The sequence below is a fragment of the Numenius arquata genome, chromosome Z (genome assembly GCF_964106895.1).
Source record: "Numenius arquata chromosome Z, bNumArq3.hap1.1, whole genome shotgun sequence".
Taxonomy (NCBI): domain Eukaryota; kingdom Metazoa; phylum Chordata; class Aves; order Charadriiformes; family Scolopacidae; genus Numenius; species Numenius arquata.
In genome coordinates this window covers 85,465,273-85,484,192 of record NC_133616.1, presented here as the reverse complement: position 1 = coordinate 85,484,192, position 18,920 = coordinate 85,465,273, and the positions used below count along the sequence as shown (strand labels likewise).

The following is an 18,920-nucleotide window of genomic DNA, read 5'->3' as shown; positions in this document are numbered from 1 at the left end:
CGCTGGCCGCGCCGGTACCGGGCTCGATGGGTGACCCCGTGCCCCCACCCGAGCTGCTGCGCGGCGGCTGCCCGCTCCGCCGTGAAATCCCCCAGCACCTCGTCACGGCGGCAGGCTCCCACCGGGGACGGACCAGGGGGCCGCCCCGCAGCGCTGCGCGTGTCCCCCCTCCCGGGGCCGCGGCGGAGGTGGTTGCGGAAGCCGCCCGTCCCGGAGCCGCCCCCGCCGAGCGCGGCGGTCACGTGGCCCGCGCGGGCGGGGCGAGGCGGCGCGCGCAGGCGCGGTGCTGGCGGCGGGGGCAGGCGGAGGCGCGGCCCGGCGATGCCCGCGCCATGAGCGCGGAGGTGGAGGCTGCCCGGCTGGGGACTGGCGACGGCGGCGGCCCGGGGGCACTGGGGCCCGGCTCGCCTGGCGGCATGGAGCCGGCGGCGCCGGCGGCCCCCCCACGGGCGGCGCCGGGGTCCGGCCTGTTCGGGTGGCTGCGCGGGCGCTGCCTGGGCCGCAGCGCTGCCGTGGACCCGGCGCGGGACACCTTCCGCGCCATGACCGGGCTGTACGGCTCCATCCAGCCCGCCGACTCCGTGTACCTCAGCACCCGCACGCACGGCGCCGTCTTCAACCTCGAGTACTCGCCCGACGGGTAGGGCCCAGCGCCGCTCCCCCGCCCGCCCCGCCGCCGCTCCCGCCCGGCCGGCGTCGCGGCGGTCCCGTTTCCCCTCCGTTGCCGCGCAGGGCGGGTGACCGCCGCCCGGTCGCGCTCTGCCGGAGGGCCGCGGTTGTCGTGACCCGTGGCGGGGGGACCGCGAAGTCTGGGGCAGCGCCGGGACGCGGCCCCGGGGAGATGTGCTCGGCTCGGCAGGCCCGGGCGGGAGGCCCTGGCGCTCCGCCACTCCTGCCCGTGAAGGGCGGCACGGCCCGTCCCGTCCCGCCGTGATCTCCCGGCCCGTCCCGCCGTGATCCCGTCCCGGGGCCCGGCGTCGCTCCCGGCTCCTCCCGCAGGAGGAGGGGAGGTGGTGGACTGAGGCAGACGGTGGAGAACAGGATGGTGGAACGCCTTCGTTAACGCGCAGTTTGTACCAGGTGTCCTCAGAGAGCCAAGTTTCTGTTCGAAACGTGATACTAATTTATTCATTGAGGGTTCCGTGAATTTGTGGGTCTGCGGTGAGGAAGGAGCTGAGGGGTGTCCTGCTGTACACACGTGTAGACAAAAGCGAGCTGCAGTTGGGCTCATTGAGGAGGTGAGTCCTGGCGCACCAGCTGAGACCAGAGCGGTTTCGGTTCAGACACACCTGACTATTTGTATCCTGTGAAGTTTTCTTGGCAGAAAGGCCTTGCCAGCTAGGGTGGTCTCAACAGTGTGTTCCGTTTGGATAGTCAGAATTGAAATCTTTGTTACCCTTGATGGCTAGTCAGCTTTTCTGTTTTCAGTGAGTTTTTGTCAGAACAGACTTTTGGTTTCCATGAACGTCTGAACTCATGACGATTTTGCCGTAGCTGTGCTGTAGAGTTGAGGTTCAACTCCTTATTTGTTCCTCCATTTTTTTGAAAAGGACAAAGTTAAGCTACAGAAACTGTCAAAAGTATCCTCAGGTGACTGTTGCTGGAAAGTGGTTTCTTTTGTAGATCCACAGCCAGGTGTGCAGAAGGTCCCCGAGGCACGGGGTCCTTTCTGCCGCGTGGGGAGGCTGAGGGGATTGCTCTGCTGGCTTAGCCGCAGCAATGGAATTGGAAAAATACCCACACCTGGGTGTTCTCTACTGGTGTAGAAGGTGTCAGCTGCAGTAGCAGTGCAACTGGGCTGTTGTATAAGAATATTTGTGCAAGTTTCTGGCAAAAGGTGCAGTTCTGTATTCCCCCCTCCTTTATGCTGGATGCGTGTGAGGCTGCATGATGAGCTAACCAGGGACCTCCTGCTCCAAAACGAACCCAGCAAGAAAGTTGTGGTGTTGCAGGGCCGTGTCCATGGACCTGGAGTGACCACAGGGCTGTCCCAGCAGACCACCAGTGCTGCTGGGCGTGGGTTCGCACCTCGGCTCTGAACCTCAGCTGCCCAAATACCAAACGAAACAGCCCAAACCTTGCTCACTTCTGCCTGTTTCTCTGCTGTTTGTGCCCTGCTTGGAGCCATCGCAGACCCAGCCAGACCTGTCCTGTGCAGTGGAGACTCCTGGTCTGTCTGTAGCTTCTCTCAAGGGAACTGACTGTGGCCAGCGATGCTGCATCCCTGTCCCTTGCCCCTTCTGTCACCTTCTGGCTCCTCGAGGGGCTGCTGTGGGGACCTGGTGGGGATGGTGCCGTTGGGCTGCTCCCCAGGGCTCGCCGTGCCGCCCTCCTGCCCAACGCTGCTGTGCGGGCTGGGGCTCTGCGGGGCAGTGGCAGCTCCTGAGCTGCCCTGAAGGTCGACTTTGCAAATTTAGCAGACCAGACCTCACTGTCACTGCCCTGTCATTGCAGTTAGACCTTTTCAACACATGCAAACCCAGTAAATGTGGGTACCGCAGGAGAGGCTGGTGCGGAGCTGGACGTCCTGCCCAAGCGGGTGTTTTCTGTGCCTGCTCACAGCCCTGTGAACTCTCCACAGACCCCTCTCCGGTCTCATCCACAAATAATGTGTATCCTGGACAAGGTCTGTGATTATTTATTTTTTTTCTCCAAGGAAAGCTGTAAATGGATACACAGAGGCCTTCATGTGGGGAAGAAAAAGTGCTTTTTTTAAAAGGAGGTTAATGTCCTTGAAATTGTAGCTCCTGGAAGTTGTTCTGGTTTTGGCAAGTGAATTAGTTGATGCAGTAAGATACTAAACCTTGCTCCGGACCTTTCTGTGTCCTCAAGAGTGGTAATGGTAGTGCGGTTTAATATCTGTTGTGAAATTAATCTCAAAGAATATGGATAACAATTAGCCAAGTTCCCAGCCTGTAACTCTGCTAATGCCCAGTTTAGACGTGTGCCAGTGCCTTGCTCTTCCTGCCTTTGACCGTCACTACCATAACAGCACCGCTGCATTTAGAAAACCACATATTTTGTCAGAGAACTCTTGTTCTTTGTACTCTAATGCATCTATTAAGCATATGATGTCTGATAGCAATGCCCTGACTTTTTGCTATTTTAAAAAGTAAAACTTTTAAATCTAGACTTCTTAATACAAGCTTTCAGTGAAAAAAGCTTGGTTGCAGAAAGGCTAGATACTTCACATAAAGCTTTGAATCAGTCTTCTGCCTGTAGCATTTACTGGCTTCATACTACTCTCATGTAGAAAAACGCAGGTCATCAGCAGAGCTTCTTGAGTAGTTGGGTTGTGGGGGAAGGGTGCTGTCCTTTACAGTCTGGTTTAAAAGTTCTGCTCCTGAATATGCAGTCTGAATGTCATCTTCATGCTGCCTTTGGGTGAATGCCAAGCTCAGTAGCCACTGAAGCCAGTGTTGTGGCAGGTGGTGAGAAAACTGTACCGAGCTCTTTTCCCTGAAGAAGGCAGTGGTTGCCCTTCAGCAGAGGTTGTGTAGCTGGGGTGACATCTGTAAAGGTCTCAGGGGAACGCTGTTGTGATTGATAAGGGAGGGGGGCTGGAGGGGGCTGTTTCCAGAAATTGCCCTCTTTGGTGAAGGCTACTGTGGTGACCGTCCAGGGGTGGCTCGTGGCCCCCCTGTGAGCCGGCAGCCAGCGCTCGGTGCAGGCTGCGCTCCCTCCCTCCCTGAGGCCTCTCGCAGACCCTCGCCTGTTATAGAGTTCTTTAGCCTGTGGGCTGGCACCCAGAAAGCAAATTGCAGCGTCTCCCACCCCCTGGAAAGTGTTGCCAGAGGATGGACAGAGGGAAACCATGACATGGGCACAGTCATATGGGAAACCTGCAGTAGAATTTCAGAGTAGATGCTTTTCCACTTACTCTTGGGTGCTGTTTTCTTATCTTTTTTTTTTTTTTTCCCTCTCCTGCAACATGAAGCAAATATCCACATATGAACAAAGCAGCGGGTTTCATGCCAGAGCTTGATTCTTTTTTCTTTTTTCCCAGACAGGAACCGCTGAGTTCGTACACTGCACTGCAGTGATGGGACAAGTCACCCTCCAGTAACTTCTAAAAAAAAACACTGATAAAAATCCATTTAACTGTGTGATTTAAATAATGCCATCATTATTTATATATGAATATGAGTAAATATATATGAAGTATATATAGTAATATGGATATATTGAAGTGAATAGCTTCATATATGGATATATGAAGTAAATAGCTGTTATAAAACAACCACCTTGCATGCTAAAAAAAAAAAAGTGAATTAAAAGATTATGGGGTCTGTCCAGTGAGCGCACCAGCTGTGTGTTAGTTACACCAACGGCCAGGCAGGAGAAGAGTCATGGTCTCTGGAGAAGGAGTTACAGAAGTTAACTTCTCCAGAATAAAACAACATGCTGTTTTCTTCTACATTTTTTGTGTGTGAGGTGCTTGAGAATAGGCATCTGCAAGAAGGCAATGAGAATCTGTAGTCACTGCTGCGGATTCTGCGCAGTGTGAGCAGGAAGGCCAGCGAAGTGGTGGGGTAGCTGTGGGGAATAGAGGTTAGCAGGGTGCACACAGGTGTGATTTCTTTTACTGAATACAAATGTTTCTGCTTTGCTTTCCTGCCCTGCAGATCAGTATTGACTGTTGCTTGTGAACAGACTGAAGTACTGCTTTTTGACCCGATATCTTCAAAGCACATCAAAACTCTCTCTGAAGCTCATGAAGACTGTGTAAATAATATCAGGTAGGCTAGATGGAATAAAAGACCTCGTATTTTGTCTTACCATGGATGCTTTTCTTATGACAGTGCGATAAGTTTGTGTCATGTGCTTTCTTGAGGGCAGTGGGTTTTGTGGGTTTTGTGAAGCCATTAGGCTGCAGTTTGCTTTGTGCCATTTTCCTTCTCTTCGGTATTGAGGTGGGGAAGGGCTGGAAAGGGGAAGAGAAGGGATCTGAAAGTGGTGGTGGTGGTATATAATGCTGGCAGGTGGTCTTGTTGATGGAAGTGCTGCAGTTTATGGGAGGAGAAGAGTGTCTTCTCCTAATGGCTGCAACATGGGTCCCTGCCAGGGAAGAATGAGATCTTTCCTCCATCCTAGGCAGTTTCTCAAACAGTTGTTCAAATAATTTCTTGGTTTTCTCATTTTCTTGGTTTTTCTCAGCCAATTTTTCCACGGCTGCAACAGTGAGGGTAGGAGAGAGACTGTCTTCACACTGTCATGCTCTGTTAGCCACTTCATTTGCAGTTGGTGCGTCGGATCCTCCCCAGACCACTGTAGACAATGTGTGGGAGGGAATACATCGGTGGTGTGCTCTGCACAAACTCCTGCAGCAAAGGTTGTTTGCGCAATGTTTCATCAGGGTCGACATTCATTCGCCAGTCACCATAAATCACCTCTTGCACAATCAGTTCTCTTGGGTACCTTTCTCCATGCTGGTCCATTTGCTCGGGCAGCATCCGACGTCGTCCTTAAAGGGATACCTGCACCTTATGGCTGACATGAGTCACCTCCAGAGACTGGGAGTGTCCGACTTTCTCCCACTTGCTTTATGGATATGTCTATCTCTGGCCAGGTTTCCCAGCTGCCCAGCTTCTCTACCATCTAAATCCATGGTATTGACCCCCTTATCCCACCAGCAGAGCAACCAGGTGATCAGTGTCTCACCTTCACAATGGCTAAAGTCCTTTCTCATGTTTTGCAAGTCCATAGATAAGGATTGAATGATTACCTCCTCCTGTGTTGACGCTGCCCGAGAAGGACTCTCCCCCAGTCTGCTTGAGAAGGTCCCTCTACCTAGCAAGGACCCTCTCCTGGATCTTCTGGTCTCTCCCATGCTATCTGCCTTTATCTGGCCTTTGTCATAAGGGGCTGGGGAATGAACTGACCTCTTTTTGTGCTTCCAAGTCACAGGGTGACTTGTCCCAGTATTGATGGAGTTGGAGTAGCCACAGTGATCATTGTCGGAGCAGCCAGAGTGGCTCGTGCCAGTATGGGTGGTGGAAGCCTACTCCTGTGCCAATATTTAGTAGGAAACCACCCCTGCAACACATGCAGAAGAACTGATAAGTAGACGAGCTGACCCTTTGATCCCTTATCTTTTATACTGAGCATGAGGCCGATGGGATGGAATATCCCGTTGGTCAGTTTGGGTCCCCTGTCCTGTCCCCTCCTTGGTACATGCAGTGAGATGACCTTTGTTGTTATAGCAATTAGTATAAGCAGGAGCCTCTCTGCACACCATTTCCTGGCATTCACTATAAACATCAGACCTTACCTACTAGAAGCAGACATAATATGCCATTAATTTCAGTCAGTTAAAGATGATTAACTCAGTAATTTTGTAATGAAAAAGTAAAATTACTGAAAAAAAAATCAGTTCTGTTTCACCTCAAACCAGGATGGGTATTATCACCTCTTTTAAATGGCCTTCGGCATGCCCTGAATGAACGTGGTAAATCAAACATAAATCACACACTACTTGTTACGCTCTGAAGTGCAAGTCCAAGACTTTAGCAAGATCAGGTATTTACATGAATATGGCTGGTATTTTGAATCATAAGAGCAATTGCCGTAGTTGCATAGAAATTTCCAAACAAATATTGGCTGCTTTAAATATCAGTATGATATAGATGAGCTGGGAAAATGAAATGGCTTCAGCAATTCAACTAAACTCAGTCTTTATGGTTTAAATCCTTTGCCGGTTTCTCAGGATGAGGTGGGAAACAGTGTAGGAACCTAAAACGTCAGTATTTTTGTCATGTAATGTTTTTCCTTTTAAATTCTATTATTTTTAGCTGTCCTGGGTCTGAAGATACAATTTCACATATAAACTTAAGACACTTTTTAACCTTGTGGGTGATATTGCAGCTTCTCTTCACTCAGATTCTCAAAGCAAAAAACCTTACACAAAACCCAAATGCAAACCAAAAAACCCCAAGAAAACTGTAGAAGCAATCTGAGCATTTCTCCTCAAAAGAGCTGGATAAAATGTGGGCTGCCAGTGCCTTTATGCATTATTCAGATAAATTGATGTTTTTCACAAGCTGCCTGTCCTTTCTAGAAGAGACTGAAGTTTTACATCAGTTGGATGTCTTTCAGAAAAGCTACAGTAAAAGCTGGGGCTAGCTGACACAAAGTGAAGAGATGTTGAGAACGTGCTTTTCTGTAAGGAAATGCAGTTTTTCACGTCTTGCATGCTGGTGGTTGTCCTTTAAATGTGCTAAGTTTTTAGATAAAGCCAGGTGAGAAATAAAGCCAAGATATTGGAAGGCAAAGGCAAATCAGATTTATTTAGCTTTTTATGCACCCCTGATGCAGTATCTGATCTTTACACTCAAACTGCTCTTGCTGGGGTTTCAGGTGAGTCTGGATCATGTTTTACAAAGGGTGTTGTGTTGCAGGCTCCTTCACCATTGGCTGTCTCTGTTCTGGTCAGATGTGCTGGTCTTGAAATTTATCTTGTTCCTTGGTTGAGAACAGCATTGAAATTTCCTGCCCCTCTCTTCTCTTATTTGAAGGATCTCATTTCTTTTTGCTTTGTCTGTCAGTGAGGCTTTGTAAGTCTGTTCTTTGTCCTTAAATGACTTTTCTCTGTGTGGTTTGATTTACATCAAAACACCAGTACATCAAAACACCAGTACTACCTCCAAGCAGATAACTCTCAGATCTACTGTTAATCACCGGACTAAGGTCCTTCCTAACAACACATACTAAATTTCCTGCTCTCTTTTGAAATGCTTCTTAAAGCTTTATTTTTATTTTGTAGGATAGCGGGGTCATTTTCTGTGTCTTCCTGCATGTCCCCATTTGTTTGTTGTTATAAACTTAGTTACAAGGTACTTAACTATGTTCCCCAAGGCACAGGTAGTACAGCATTACCTGGAGTATTGTTTCCGCTTAATGAACAGGACTCCAGGCAGTACAGTACTACAGAAATTCCTTGTAATAAGCACCAAAAAGAAGTGTTATGGCTGTGCTCTGTAGGAGGTGCCTCAGAGGTGTGTGTGAACAGGGAAGCACGTAGTGGTCCTTTTCCAGTAGTCTCCCAGCTGCTGGGGATTTGTGTGTAATCATCTGAAGCAGACATTTTGTTCCACCTGAATTTGGTCAGGTTTTGAGCTTACTGAAAACTCTCCCATGGCAGAGCTCCATGGCACAAATGTGTTTCAAGGAGGATTTAATAGTATTTTTAAATCTTGCTAGCTTAGTTTGAGGCCCTCGGGCCTTTTTTTTTTTTTTTTTTTTTGTCATCTTAAGTAGGAAGACAGGGAATAATTAATCTATATTTACTTTCTCTGTGTCAGTCAGTTCTATATACCTGAGTCATATGCACCTTCAATGAGCTCTTGTTCCAGTGAATCCTAGTCATTGCCTATATGGACCATTTGTACCCTGTTTCTTCTGAAACCTCTTTGTGGTGGGTGAAGCAGGGTTGCTGTAGCATCCAAGATAAAGGCAAATGATGGATTTATACAGGCAAGCCGTGTACTCTGTTGTACTTTTGCCCTGAAAAAATGAAGTGTTGGATTCTTCCCATTTAGAAGATGGTTATTTTTCATTGGATTGTTGCTGGTTTTACATGATGTAGCCTGGTTCTAAGTCTAAAAGATAAAATGCTGTTTCTAGGGGTAACTTACCACATGTCTCTGTGTGGATCATTCTTGCTTTAGTATTCATGTACTTCTGGTGTTTTTTGGATAGATTTTATTTTCCCTTTAATATCAGGTTGGGCTTTTTTTCCAAATGCCTTCACGGGCATGAATTTCGACCGTAAACCAGTATGCTTTGCCTTTCTAAAAGTAAGGGCATGCATAAATCGCAGTGGGGATGGAGTCTGATAAATTTCGGTTGTGTAATGCAAACTAAATAATTTGATCCAGTAATTTTCTCCATGAACCAAGTCCGCTTTCAAAATCTTACCTTCGCTTGGTGTTTTTGAAAAGTCTTGCGTCTGCCTCAGTAACCTCTAGACTCAATTTATGCAATTTATTACCTAGCTGTGCCTTTTTAGTGCTGATTCCAGCTCTTCTATCACCTTCTGTCTGTTGAAGTGTTTTTACATCAGGTATTCTTTCCTTTTGGAATCGCTTGAGTGTGGTCAAGCTGCCTCATGCTATTTCAGGCAGGAGTGATATATACATTGAATTTTGGCTGAAGACCAGAGATTATCATGATAAAGGATTAAAGTACTTAACCTGATCGGTGTAGTTACCCAACTAGTGTGACCCATATTCTTTTCCACTTTCTCATCTTCTCCCAATAGTGAGGAGCCTGTCATCTGTTGACAAAGCAGGAGCTCCAGACCTGCTAAGTGCAGAACATGCACCCTGCCTAGGGAGCACCATGTGTGTGATAGAAATTCACTGCTGCATAAAAGTGTGCTGTAGAACTGCAGGTCTGTAAATATCGTGTGAAATTTGGAGCAGTAGGCTTGCTCTTCTTGCGGTAGTTTGAGCTGAATAGAATTCCATGTTCTGTTTTGATTCAAACTCAAACCACTCAAATCCTCAAACGCACATTGATATGGAAGGAGTCCATAAATTTGGGTAGCCTGTACCACTTGTGCAGCTGCTGCTTCCAAAGATGATCTGAAAGATTGCTCTGCACTTGCACTGTGATGTGTCCCTGCTTTTGTGCATTTGAAAAGTCCAACTTCATGTGCCTGCTTCAGATGGACAGGAAAGGCAGAAACATGGGAGGAAAAGCCCCTTTTTGGTGGAGACTGTTGAGACCATCCCAGTACAGACCTCCCTGGATGCAGAAAGTCTGCGTGGCTCCTCCTGAGTCTGAGGCTGCAGCAAGCATTGCCCCGGGGCATTGCGGAGCTGATGGGCTCTGAAGAGAATGATGGGCAAAGGTGGGATGAAATTAAGGGTCCAGGGAGATGTGCAAACAGTGGCAGTGTTCGGATTTAAATCTAGTTTGTGTTCCCAAGATAGTACCGTGTGTAGTGCAAGCCATGTGGTTGGTAAAGCACCATACGGAGCAGCAAGGTGTCAAAGAAATGAACAGAGTAAAGAGGAGCATGGGTTTAATTAATTACAAGCTGATAGGATCTTGTGTAGTCTTATATGAGGGTAGAATTGCTGTGTCTCCTGGTGCTGCCTGTCTGTAGCAGCAAAAGGCTCTGGTGAAGCTGGGGAAGATGAAAGGTGAAAACTGCAAGCACTGGAGGCTGGCAGAGCTCTGCTGCAGGGACTGCCCAGCAGTCAGAGGGAACGTCTTGCTGGTGGTCCAAAAGCTGACCAGTCCAAGGACATTTGTGTCTTTAAAAGACTTGGTAAGTTTAAAACTGAGTATTGTGCAGATGGGTAGCTGGTTTAGTTACCACAGGGACTCACAGATCCACCACAGGATTTGTTCCACTGGTGGTTTGGTGGTTATGTGATCTTTTTGTAATTCATTAAAAAAAAAAAACCAAACCAAAAAAACCTTCTGCTATGCTTCTGCGGGTTTGTTAGCTTGCTATTATGGATGTGCTACTGGTGCATATCCCAACAGTACTGTTTTTTCAGTGGAACTGTTTTATTGGCAAATATTCTGCTGTATGTTCATTTTTGTGTGCGGCCACTCTATCTATTTCTCTGTTAGCTTAAACTCCTGCTTAAGAATATTTGAATTGGAAAAGGCACTAAGCAGCCACAGTATTTCTCTCCTGTTTTCAGGTTTCTAGATAATCGACTGTTTGCGACTTGTTCTGATGACACTACAATAGCACTTTGGGATTTGAGAAAGCTGAACACAAAAGTGTGCACTTTGCATGGTCACACTAGCTGGGTTAAGAACATTGAGTACGATACCAATACAAGATTACTAGTAACATCGGGGTTTGATGGAAACGTGATCATCTGGGACACGAACAGGTATGTGGCTGTGTTGCTGCTGTTACATTTCTAGAGGTTTTTCCGTACAAGATAGAAAACCTGTTTCCTTGGATGGTGCTATAATGCATTCTTAAATACTGTGTTTAGTTTATAGCCCTTATCAAGGACTTGCATCACCTTTGTATGGTATTAGTCCAGTAGTTAAAAAGCGAGCTTTTCTTGCTGATGTGCCAAAACGCAGTTCTTTTTTTGTTTGTTTATTTGTTTTGAAAATGCTCTGTCTTCGTTGTTGTGGTAGTATGAAAATGTGAGTTCTGCCATTTCATTAAAATCTGATTTAAGTAGGATAAAGACGGTACTCAAAAAAAGTTTTTGAATGAATAAGGGTGCCTAGCACATCCTCAACTCTTCTGGACATGTTTAGGAATTGAGTCAAAGCTAATTGCAGCCATTTCTTGTGCTTCCTTTTTGCTGTCCAGGTGCACAGAAGATGGATGTCCCCACAAGAAGTTTTTTCACACCCGTTTTCTTATGCGAATGAGGCTGACGCCAGACTGTTCCAAAATGTTGATCTCAACCTCCTCTGGATATCTTCTGATTTTGCATGACCTTGACCTGAACAAATCTTTAGAGGTTGGCAGCTACCCGATTTTAAGGGCGAGGAGGACTACAACAAGTTCAGGTGAATGCTTGTGGAAAAGTCTCTGGCAGCTTCTGTGTTAGAGATGTTTTATGGGATATTCTTAGCTGGCAAAAGAAGGCAGAGGTAGTGTCAGAAGTATTCTGCCCCAGAGCTCTTTAGCACAGTGGCAGCTCTGTTGTTCAGGAGTCACACACATCTGTACTGTCGAGCGCTATCACAGAATATTTTTGGTTGGATGGGACCTTTGAGATCATAGAGTCCAACCAACAAAAAAACAAAAAACAAAAAACAAAAAAAAAAAAAAAAAAAAAAACAAAAAAACCCAACCAACCAACCAAAAAAACCCCAAAAAAACCCCCACACCCAAAAGATCCCAGAACACCAAAACCAAACCAAAACAACCACACCCCACCCACAAACAGAGTGCCACGTCTACACGTTTCTTAAATACCTCCAGGGATGGCGACTCCACCACCTCCCTGGGCAGGCTGTTCCAGTGCCCGACCACTCTCTCAGTAAAGTAATTCTTCCTAATATCTAATCTAATCCTCCCTTGCCGCAACTTCAGACCATTTCCTCTGGTCGTGCCATTATTCCCTTGGGAGAAGAAGCCAACACCCACTTCTCTACAACCTCCTTTCAGGTAGTTGTAGAGGACACTGAGGTCCCCCCTCAGCCTCCTCTTCTCCAAAGTAAACATGCCCAGTTCCCTCAGCCTCTCCTCATATGACTTGTTCTCTAGACCCCTCACCAGCTTGGTGGCTCTCCTCTGGACATGCTCCAGCAGCTCAATGTCCTTCCTGTAGGGAGGGGCCCAGAACTGAACACAGCACTCGAGGTGAGGCCTCACCAGTGCCCAGTACAGAGGCACCATCACTTCCGTACTCTTGCTGGCCACGCTATTCCTGATACAGGCCCAGATGCCGTTGGCCTTCTTGGCCACCTGGGCACACTGCTGGCTCATGTTAAGCCAGCTGTCCACCAACACCCCCAGGTCCTTTTCTGCTGGGCAGCTTTCCAGCCACTCTTCCCCAAGCCTGTGGCGTTGCCTGGGGTTGTTGTGACCGAAATGCAGGACCCGGCACTTGGCCTTATTAAACCTCATCCCATTGGCCTTGGCCCATTGATCCAGCCTGTCCAGGTCCCTCTGTAGAGCCTTCCAACCCTCAAGCAGATCAACACTCCCACCTAGTTTGGTGTCATCTCCAAACTTACTGAGGGTGCGCTCAATCCCCTTATCCAGATCATCAGTAAAGATATTAAACAAGACTGGCCCCAAAACTGAGCCCTGAGGGACACCACTGGTGACCAGCCGCCAACTGGATTTCACCCCATTAATTACAACTCTCTGGGCACGGCCATCCAGCCAGTTTTTTACCCAGTGAAGAGGACACTTGTCTATGCCATGATTTGCCAGCTTCTCCAGGAGAACGCTGTGGGGGATGGTGTCAAAGGCCTTACCAAAGTCCAGGTGGACAATGTCCACAGCCTTCCCCGCATCGAGAAGGCGGGTCACATGGTCTGGCTTGGGTAAAGTCTCCAGAATGGGTTTTGGTATCAAGACTTCTGCACTACAGGATAAAGCGCCTGTGAAATTTTATCACCTTGAGCTGTCAGTCTCTCATTTTATTTATCTTTATTTATATATCTTGGTCCTGTAACAAAAGAAACTTAACGCAAGTCGAGTGGGCTGTGTGTGAGCTCCAGTGACTACTCATGACTCGCATAGTGGTTTGGTTGCTCTTGACAGTAGACCTGGAAGAATCACCTTCTCTGAAATTTCACTGCTTTATGGCAGTACCAGAGCAGAGTGCTGACAGAAACTCTGCCATTTGGGGTGTCAGAATGTAAAGGGAGCGGCCTGGGGAAGAATTTGTTCCCTGGCTTCTGGTAGTGACACTGTAAGAAGGAAGGAACACAGCTCGCCTCTTGTTCCCAGTAGAGTTTGTTGTGCTGGCATTTTATTTGTTTGAGGCACAAACAGAATGGTACTTTTAGACTATAAACTGAGCTTTCAAAAGTGTTTTCTTAACAGGGTGCCTTACCTTTTACTTAGCATTTCTAAGGAGGGTTAAGTGTGGGCTGTGTGTGGTAAGTGGGCTGCGTGTGGCTGTGGTGTTCACCTGGCTCCTGCTGTTTGCAGACATAACCTCATCGGGTTCCTCCGGTCCCCGGGCTGTTGGTTCACCGTGTCACCAGAATGACTCAGGCCTACTGACTGAGAAACATATGTCGCGGTCCTCCCAGCGAGAAGGTAGGAAAAGATTTTAAACAAAACAAACAAAAAAATAATAAAAATAATAATATATTATTAATTATATATTATATTAATATATAATATATATTATATATAATATATAATTATATAATATTAATATTATATATTAATAATAAATAATAAAAATAGTAATAAAAAAATCACAGAATCACAGAGGTTGGAAGGGACCTTTTAAGATCATCTAGTCCAACCAATGAAAAAAAAAAAAAAAAAACAAAACAAAAAACACAACACAAAAAAACAAAAACAAAACCACCACATGGACTTTGACTCATTCTATCCAGAAGATGCCAGAGTACAGTAGCGAAGAGCTGTGTTTTTGTCTCTGTGACTTTTAAAACAATAGTGTTGTTATGACTTCTATTAAACCAATAAAATATGATTGCATGCTGAAGGCTGGGGATCTAATCGGTTTTTTCCAAGAAATCTGATGACAGCAACAAGGTCTTTATTTTATATTAGTACGTTATTGGTGTTACGTAGAGGTGCTCCCTTGTCCTTGTGTTTTTTCCTCAAAGTTTGTGTGAATGAGCTCTAGAAAAAAAAGGAAAAAAACCCCAAAACAACAGAGCAGAACATAGCTATGTTTTGCTTTTTGTTTTCCTTAATAATGAGAATATGTCTGCAGTTTCTCCACAAGGAGTCAATAGAATGGAAAAAGAATATGCAAAGAGGTCTTAAATGTGGACACATTTTTGTGGAGTTCTGATCACAGAGTCGTACCTGACTACAGGGCTATGGAAACTGATGGTCCTGTGACTGGCAGGCTTCCTCTGAATCTAGGATATGCTTTCAGAGAGTCAGTGTGAACTTGGCAAATTGGCCAAATACTTTGTGAATCACATGCAGTTTAAAATAAGTATAAAGTGAAGTTTTAACTACTCATGGTTGTGAGATCCTCAAACATACTTATGAAAGGAGGAGGCTTATCTGGATGCCTGGGCGTGATTTACCTGTGAAGAGCTTTCTAGGAGTGAGGGGGCAGAAGGGAGGCAAACCGCATATAGACTTCGTAAGGAATTTGGAAAGGAAGTCATACATATTTGAGAACCAGTAGTTCTTAGAAAAAACCCCACTCTTTAGATTTTTTGTTAATGATAATGAAAAGCATATGTGTAGAAAGCCAACTCTGACTCCGTTCATAATATGAGATGATTTAATGCAGCTTTTGGAAAGCAAATTTCAAAAAAGCAGCTATTTGAAACAAGGACTGAGCCCATTGGTATTGGCGTCAGTTTTTCGTATTTGACTTATCCTTTCATGAAGGTGCAGTTTTCTCTAGCAGTCAGATGCAAGTGTCAGCAGTAGACCGATGAGGTGAAGATCAGTGTACAGATTTTATTGAGACCTTGCCTTTGGCTTCCCCTTGTAGGTGGATCACCTAGAAATAGTTTGGAGGTCTTAACACCCGAGGTTCCTGGAGAAAGAGATCGAGGGAATTGCATTACATCACTACAGCTACATCCAAAAGGGTGGGCTACACTTCTTCGGTGCTCAAGTAACACAGACGACCAGGAGGTAAAACAAATATGTTTTTTTAAAAAATACATTAAATAAGATGTATTGATCATAAAACTATTGAAATTTCCTTATTTGGGAGTAAATTTGCATTTGAATAAATCAGTCTGTTGTTTCCGCTTACACTTTTTTTCACAAAGATTATGAAATTATTTTTTTTTTTAATGATCTCATTTGACTTTGTATCCTGCATTCAGTACACCTGTTGCCCAGCTCTGTCACAGAATACTTTTGATATGTCACAGCTCTGCTAAGAGTTTTCAAGCAGTAGTTGTGCTGCCACATACGTGACTTAAAAAAATGTAACTGCCAAAACGTAGGAGGTGTGAACTTGGAAAAGACAGAGGATTAGAGAGTTGTATACATGGTTCAAGTTGAGCAGAGAAGCTCCTCTAAATTCCTCAGGTGCCTTTGGAATGTTTTCTGCTTCCACTGATGCTTCAAGGATGAAGTGCTCTTGCTGTGCCCATGATGCTTTCCAGGGGCTGCTCCGACACTGCAGTAAAAAAACCTCACAGTATATTTCTGCATCTACTTAAAACTGCCACACCATAGGTCCGAATATGATGAATTCCAGTGAAGTTTATGTAACAAAGTGCCTTGGTTTCAACTCTCACCCTAAAACTCTGCAACTTAATGTAAAGGCGATATCAATGATCTTCCTGGCAGAATCCATTTCAAACCTTTACTTGACATACTAAGTCATAAGACCAGCTGCAGCTCACGTGCAGCTTGCACATTTCAGTCCTCTAAGTACAGCTTTAAAGAATGATGGAATCCTAGAATCCCATGTTGGAAGGGACCTCAAGGATCATCTGGTCTGACCTTCCTTGGCAAAGCACAGTCTAGACAAGATGGCCCAGCCCCCTGTCCAGCTGAGTCTTGAAAGTGCCCCATGTTGGGGAATCCACCACTTCCCTGGGAAGATTATTCCAACTGCTGATTGTTCTTATTGTGAAAAATTTTCCTCTTGTGTCCCATCAGAATCTCCCCAGGAGTAACTTGTACCTGTTACTCCTTGTCTTTTCCATGTGACTCGTAAAAAGGGAGTCTCCCATGTTCTTTTTACCAACCCCTTTAAATAAAGGAACATGGTGATAAGGTCTCCCCTGAGCCTTCTTTTCTGACAGCTAATGTGTCCAGTTCTCTCAGCCTTTCCCCATATGGCAGTTTCCCATTCCTTGGATCATCTTGGTGGCCCTTCTCTGGACCCTCTCCAGCCTGGCTACATGTATTTTGTATAGCAAGGACCAAAACTAAGCACAGTATTCCATGTGTGGCCTGCCAAGTGCAAGGAGAGTGGAATAGTGACTTCATTATCTATGCTGGTGATACCCTTGTTGATGCAGCCCGGCATCCCATCAGCTTTCTTTGCTGCAGCAGCCGCTTTTGACTCATATGGAGCTTGTTGTCCACCAGGACCCCAAGCCCCTTCCCACAGAGCTGCTCCCCAGCCGGTTAGGTCCCAGCGTGTGCCCCACTCCCGGATTATGTTTTCCCAGGTGCAAGAGCTTACACTTGTCTACCTTCATAAGGTTCTTGTTATCCCACTCTTCCAGGCTGTGCAGGTCTTCCTGCTGGGTGGCTCTTCCTTCCCAAGTAATGGCAGGCTTTAAGGCCAATGTTGGATTATGTTTCCCCAGATTGTGTTTGTGAAGTGTCACATAATAGCTGATACACTGCACATTGTTGTAAGGCAAACAAGCAGTCTGTAACGCACTCAGAATAATGAAAAAACTTCTTCATGGACTGTATAGAAAAACAGGAGCCCTGAGGTTGTGTTCTAGAGCACCTGCTTTTGAGAATTTTAATTATAACTCAAGTTACAGGTAAAGCCCAGTCAGAGCCTTCAGAAGAGGTGGGCTCCACCAGATGGTCCTCTTGCAAGCATCTTTTTTCCTAGGGTTATTTCGAAATTATTGCTGTGGCAGTTGTGTAGACCACTCTGTTTTCAAGCCATGGAGCTTTTGTATTTGTTTTCCAAACCCACAAAGAATTCTTTGAGTACTTGACCAATAATAAACAGTTTAGTTAATTTGATAGCTGACATAAATTGGAGTTGGTTTGGTTTTGGGTTTGTTAGGGTTTTTTTGTATTGTTTTGTTTTTTGTTTGTTTTGTTTATTAGTTTGGTTTTTTTTTTAAGAGAGCCACTCTGGTAACGGTAACCTCTTAAAGGTGTGTAGAGGACTGAATGGAAACTTAGCGTATTTGTTACAAATTTTAATGCTGTTTCTGTAAACTTATCATCAAACCACTATACAACACCATTTTTTGAAAATGCAAATATTATATTGGTTTAGCTGATACTGATGATTGACATAATTTCCCATAATCCTAGTGTCTGCCTTACTGTCTTCTGTTAATATTCATTAGTATTGTTCCCTTTGTGTTTATTTCAGTAGAATATGTGGAACAGAACTAAGAACACTTACATTGCCTTGTGGCTGAAACAACAATCAACACGATACAAACTTTGTCATAGAGCTGGCTTTGCATTTGGTTTGAGATTAGATAATTAGACTACACGTTAAAATCCTTGTCTGTCTTACAAGTAACGATCTGGCTATAGAGCTGTTCATAGCATTCCTCCAAAAATCTATTTCCCCGTTGTTTCAAGATTTCTTTCCTTTTGAAGCTAAGGGCACAATTCCAACGGTCAATTTAAATTACAGTGGGCTGAGTTCTACTTTATTGTAGATTTCATTTAAATGTTTACCGAATTAGAGCAGATGCCTGGCCAAAGGATTAGGCTTTGCTCTTTCTAGATAAAAACTAGATTTAAAAGATTATATCTAGCATCTATTTAATTAAAAAAGCAGCTTTGATGCTACACAGCTGTTTTGCTCAGATCAAAGCGGAGGGGATGCCAATGGACCGTATTTCACAGTAGATGCTTGTTGAAGAGCAGATGAGCAATAGCATCAGTCGTCCCTGTGTTACTCAGTGTGCAGCGGGAGGGAATGAGAATCCGCAGTGCTTTACTTTTCCTTCAATGTTCCTTTCTCTGCCTCTCCCTTTAGTGGACTTGTGTCTATGAATTCCAGGAAGGAGCACCTGTGCGCCCCGTCTCACCTCGCTGCTCCCTGCGGCTGACTCATTGCATTGAAGAAGCCAACGTGGGCCGGGGTTACATCAAAGAACTTTGTTTCAGTCCCGATGGCCGGATGATTTCATCCCCGCACGGCTTTGGGATCCGCTTGTTGGGGTTTGATGCACACTGCAGCGAACTTGTTGACTGTTTGCCCAAAGAAGCCAGTCCCCTGAAAGAAATCCGTTCCCTCTACTCCCACAATGACGTGGTACTGACAACCAAGTTTTCTCCAACGCACTGTCAGATCGCCTCGGGGTGCCTTAGTGGACGTGTTTCTCTGTATCAGCCAAAGTTCTAGGCATATCTTGCATCAACGGGACCTTCTGATGTTTGTGGTTTTTACTTCATTTTAGTTGAAGTATGTTCTTTCTGAAATCCCTGAATCCAGATAAGATCATAGTTACTATGATCTCTGAACACAGCAGTGGAACCAGTTTCCAGCCCAGCACTCTGCGTTCTCATACGGCACCCACAAGTCCGCTTCCACGTGCTGTTTTCAGCCTTCCAAGCAGACAGATCTCTGCTCCTGCTGATCCTGTGCCATCCAGTCATTGTTCTGGTTTGTTTG

General features: G+C 45.7%; 1 protein-coding gene across 1 annotated transcript; it reads left to right on the top strand.

Annotated features, from left to right (window-relative positions):
• The first annotated feature begins 332 nt into the window (after nt 1-332).
• On the top strand, nt 333-18,650 carry DCAF10 (DDB1 and CUL4 associated factor 10). The gene is made up of 7 exons (XM_074166513.1): nt 333-640; nt 4,626-4,739; nt 10,662-10,859; nt 11,300-11,502; nt 13,607-13,717; nt 15,114-15,259; nt 18,282-18,650. The coding sequence occupies exons 1-7, from the start codon at nt 333-335 to the stop codon at nt 18,648-18,650; spliced, it is 1,449 nt and encodes a 482-aa protein (XP_074022614.1).
• Nucleotides 18,651-18,920: the final 270 nt, after the last annotated feature.

Excerpts from the sequence above, each read along its gene's own strand:
- DCAF10 (XM_074166513.1), top strand. The coding sequence starts at position 333 with ATGAGCGCGGAGGTGGAGGCTGCCCGGCTGGGGACTGGCGACGGCGGC. Across the intron at positions 10,860-11,299 it reads ATCATCTGGGACACGAACAG|GTGCACAGAAGATGGATGTC; the intron begins GTATGTGGCTGT and ends TTTGCTGTCCAG. Across the intron at positions 15,260-18,281 it reads GTAACACAGACGACCAGGAG|TGGACTTGTGTCTATGAATT; the intron begins GTAAAACAAATA and ends CTCTCCCTTTAG.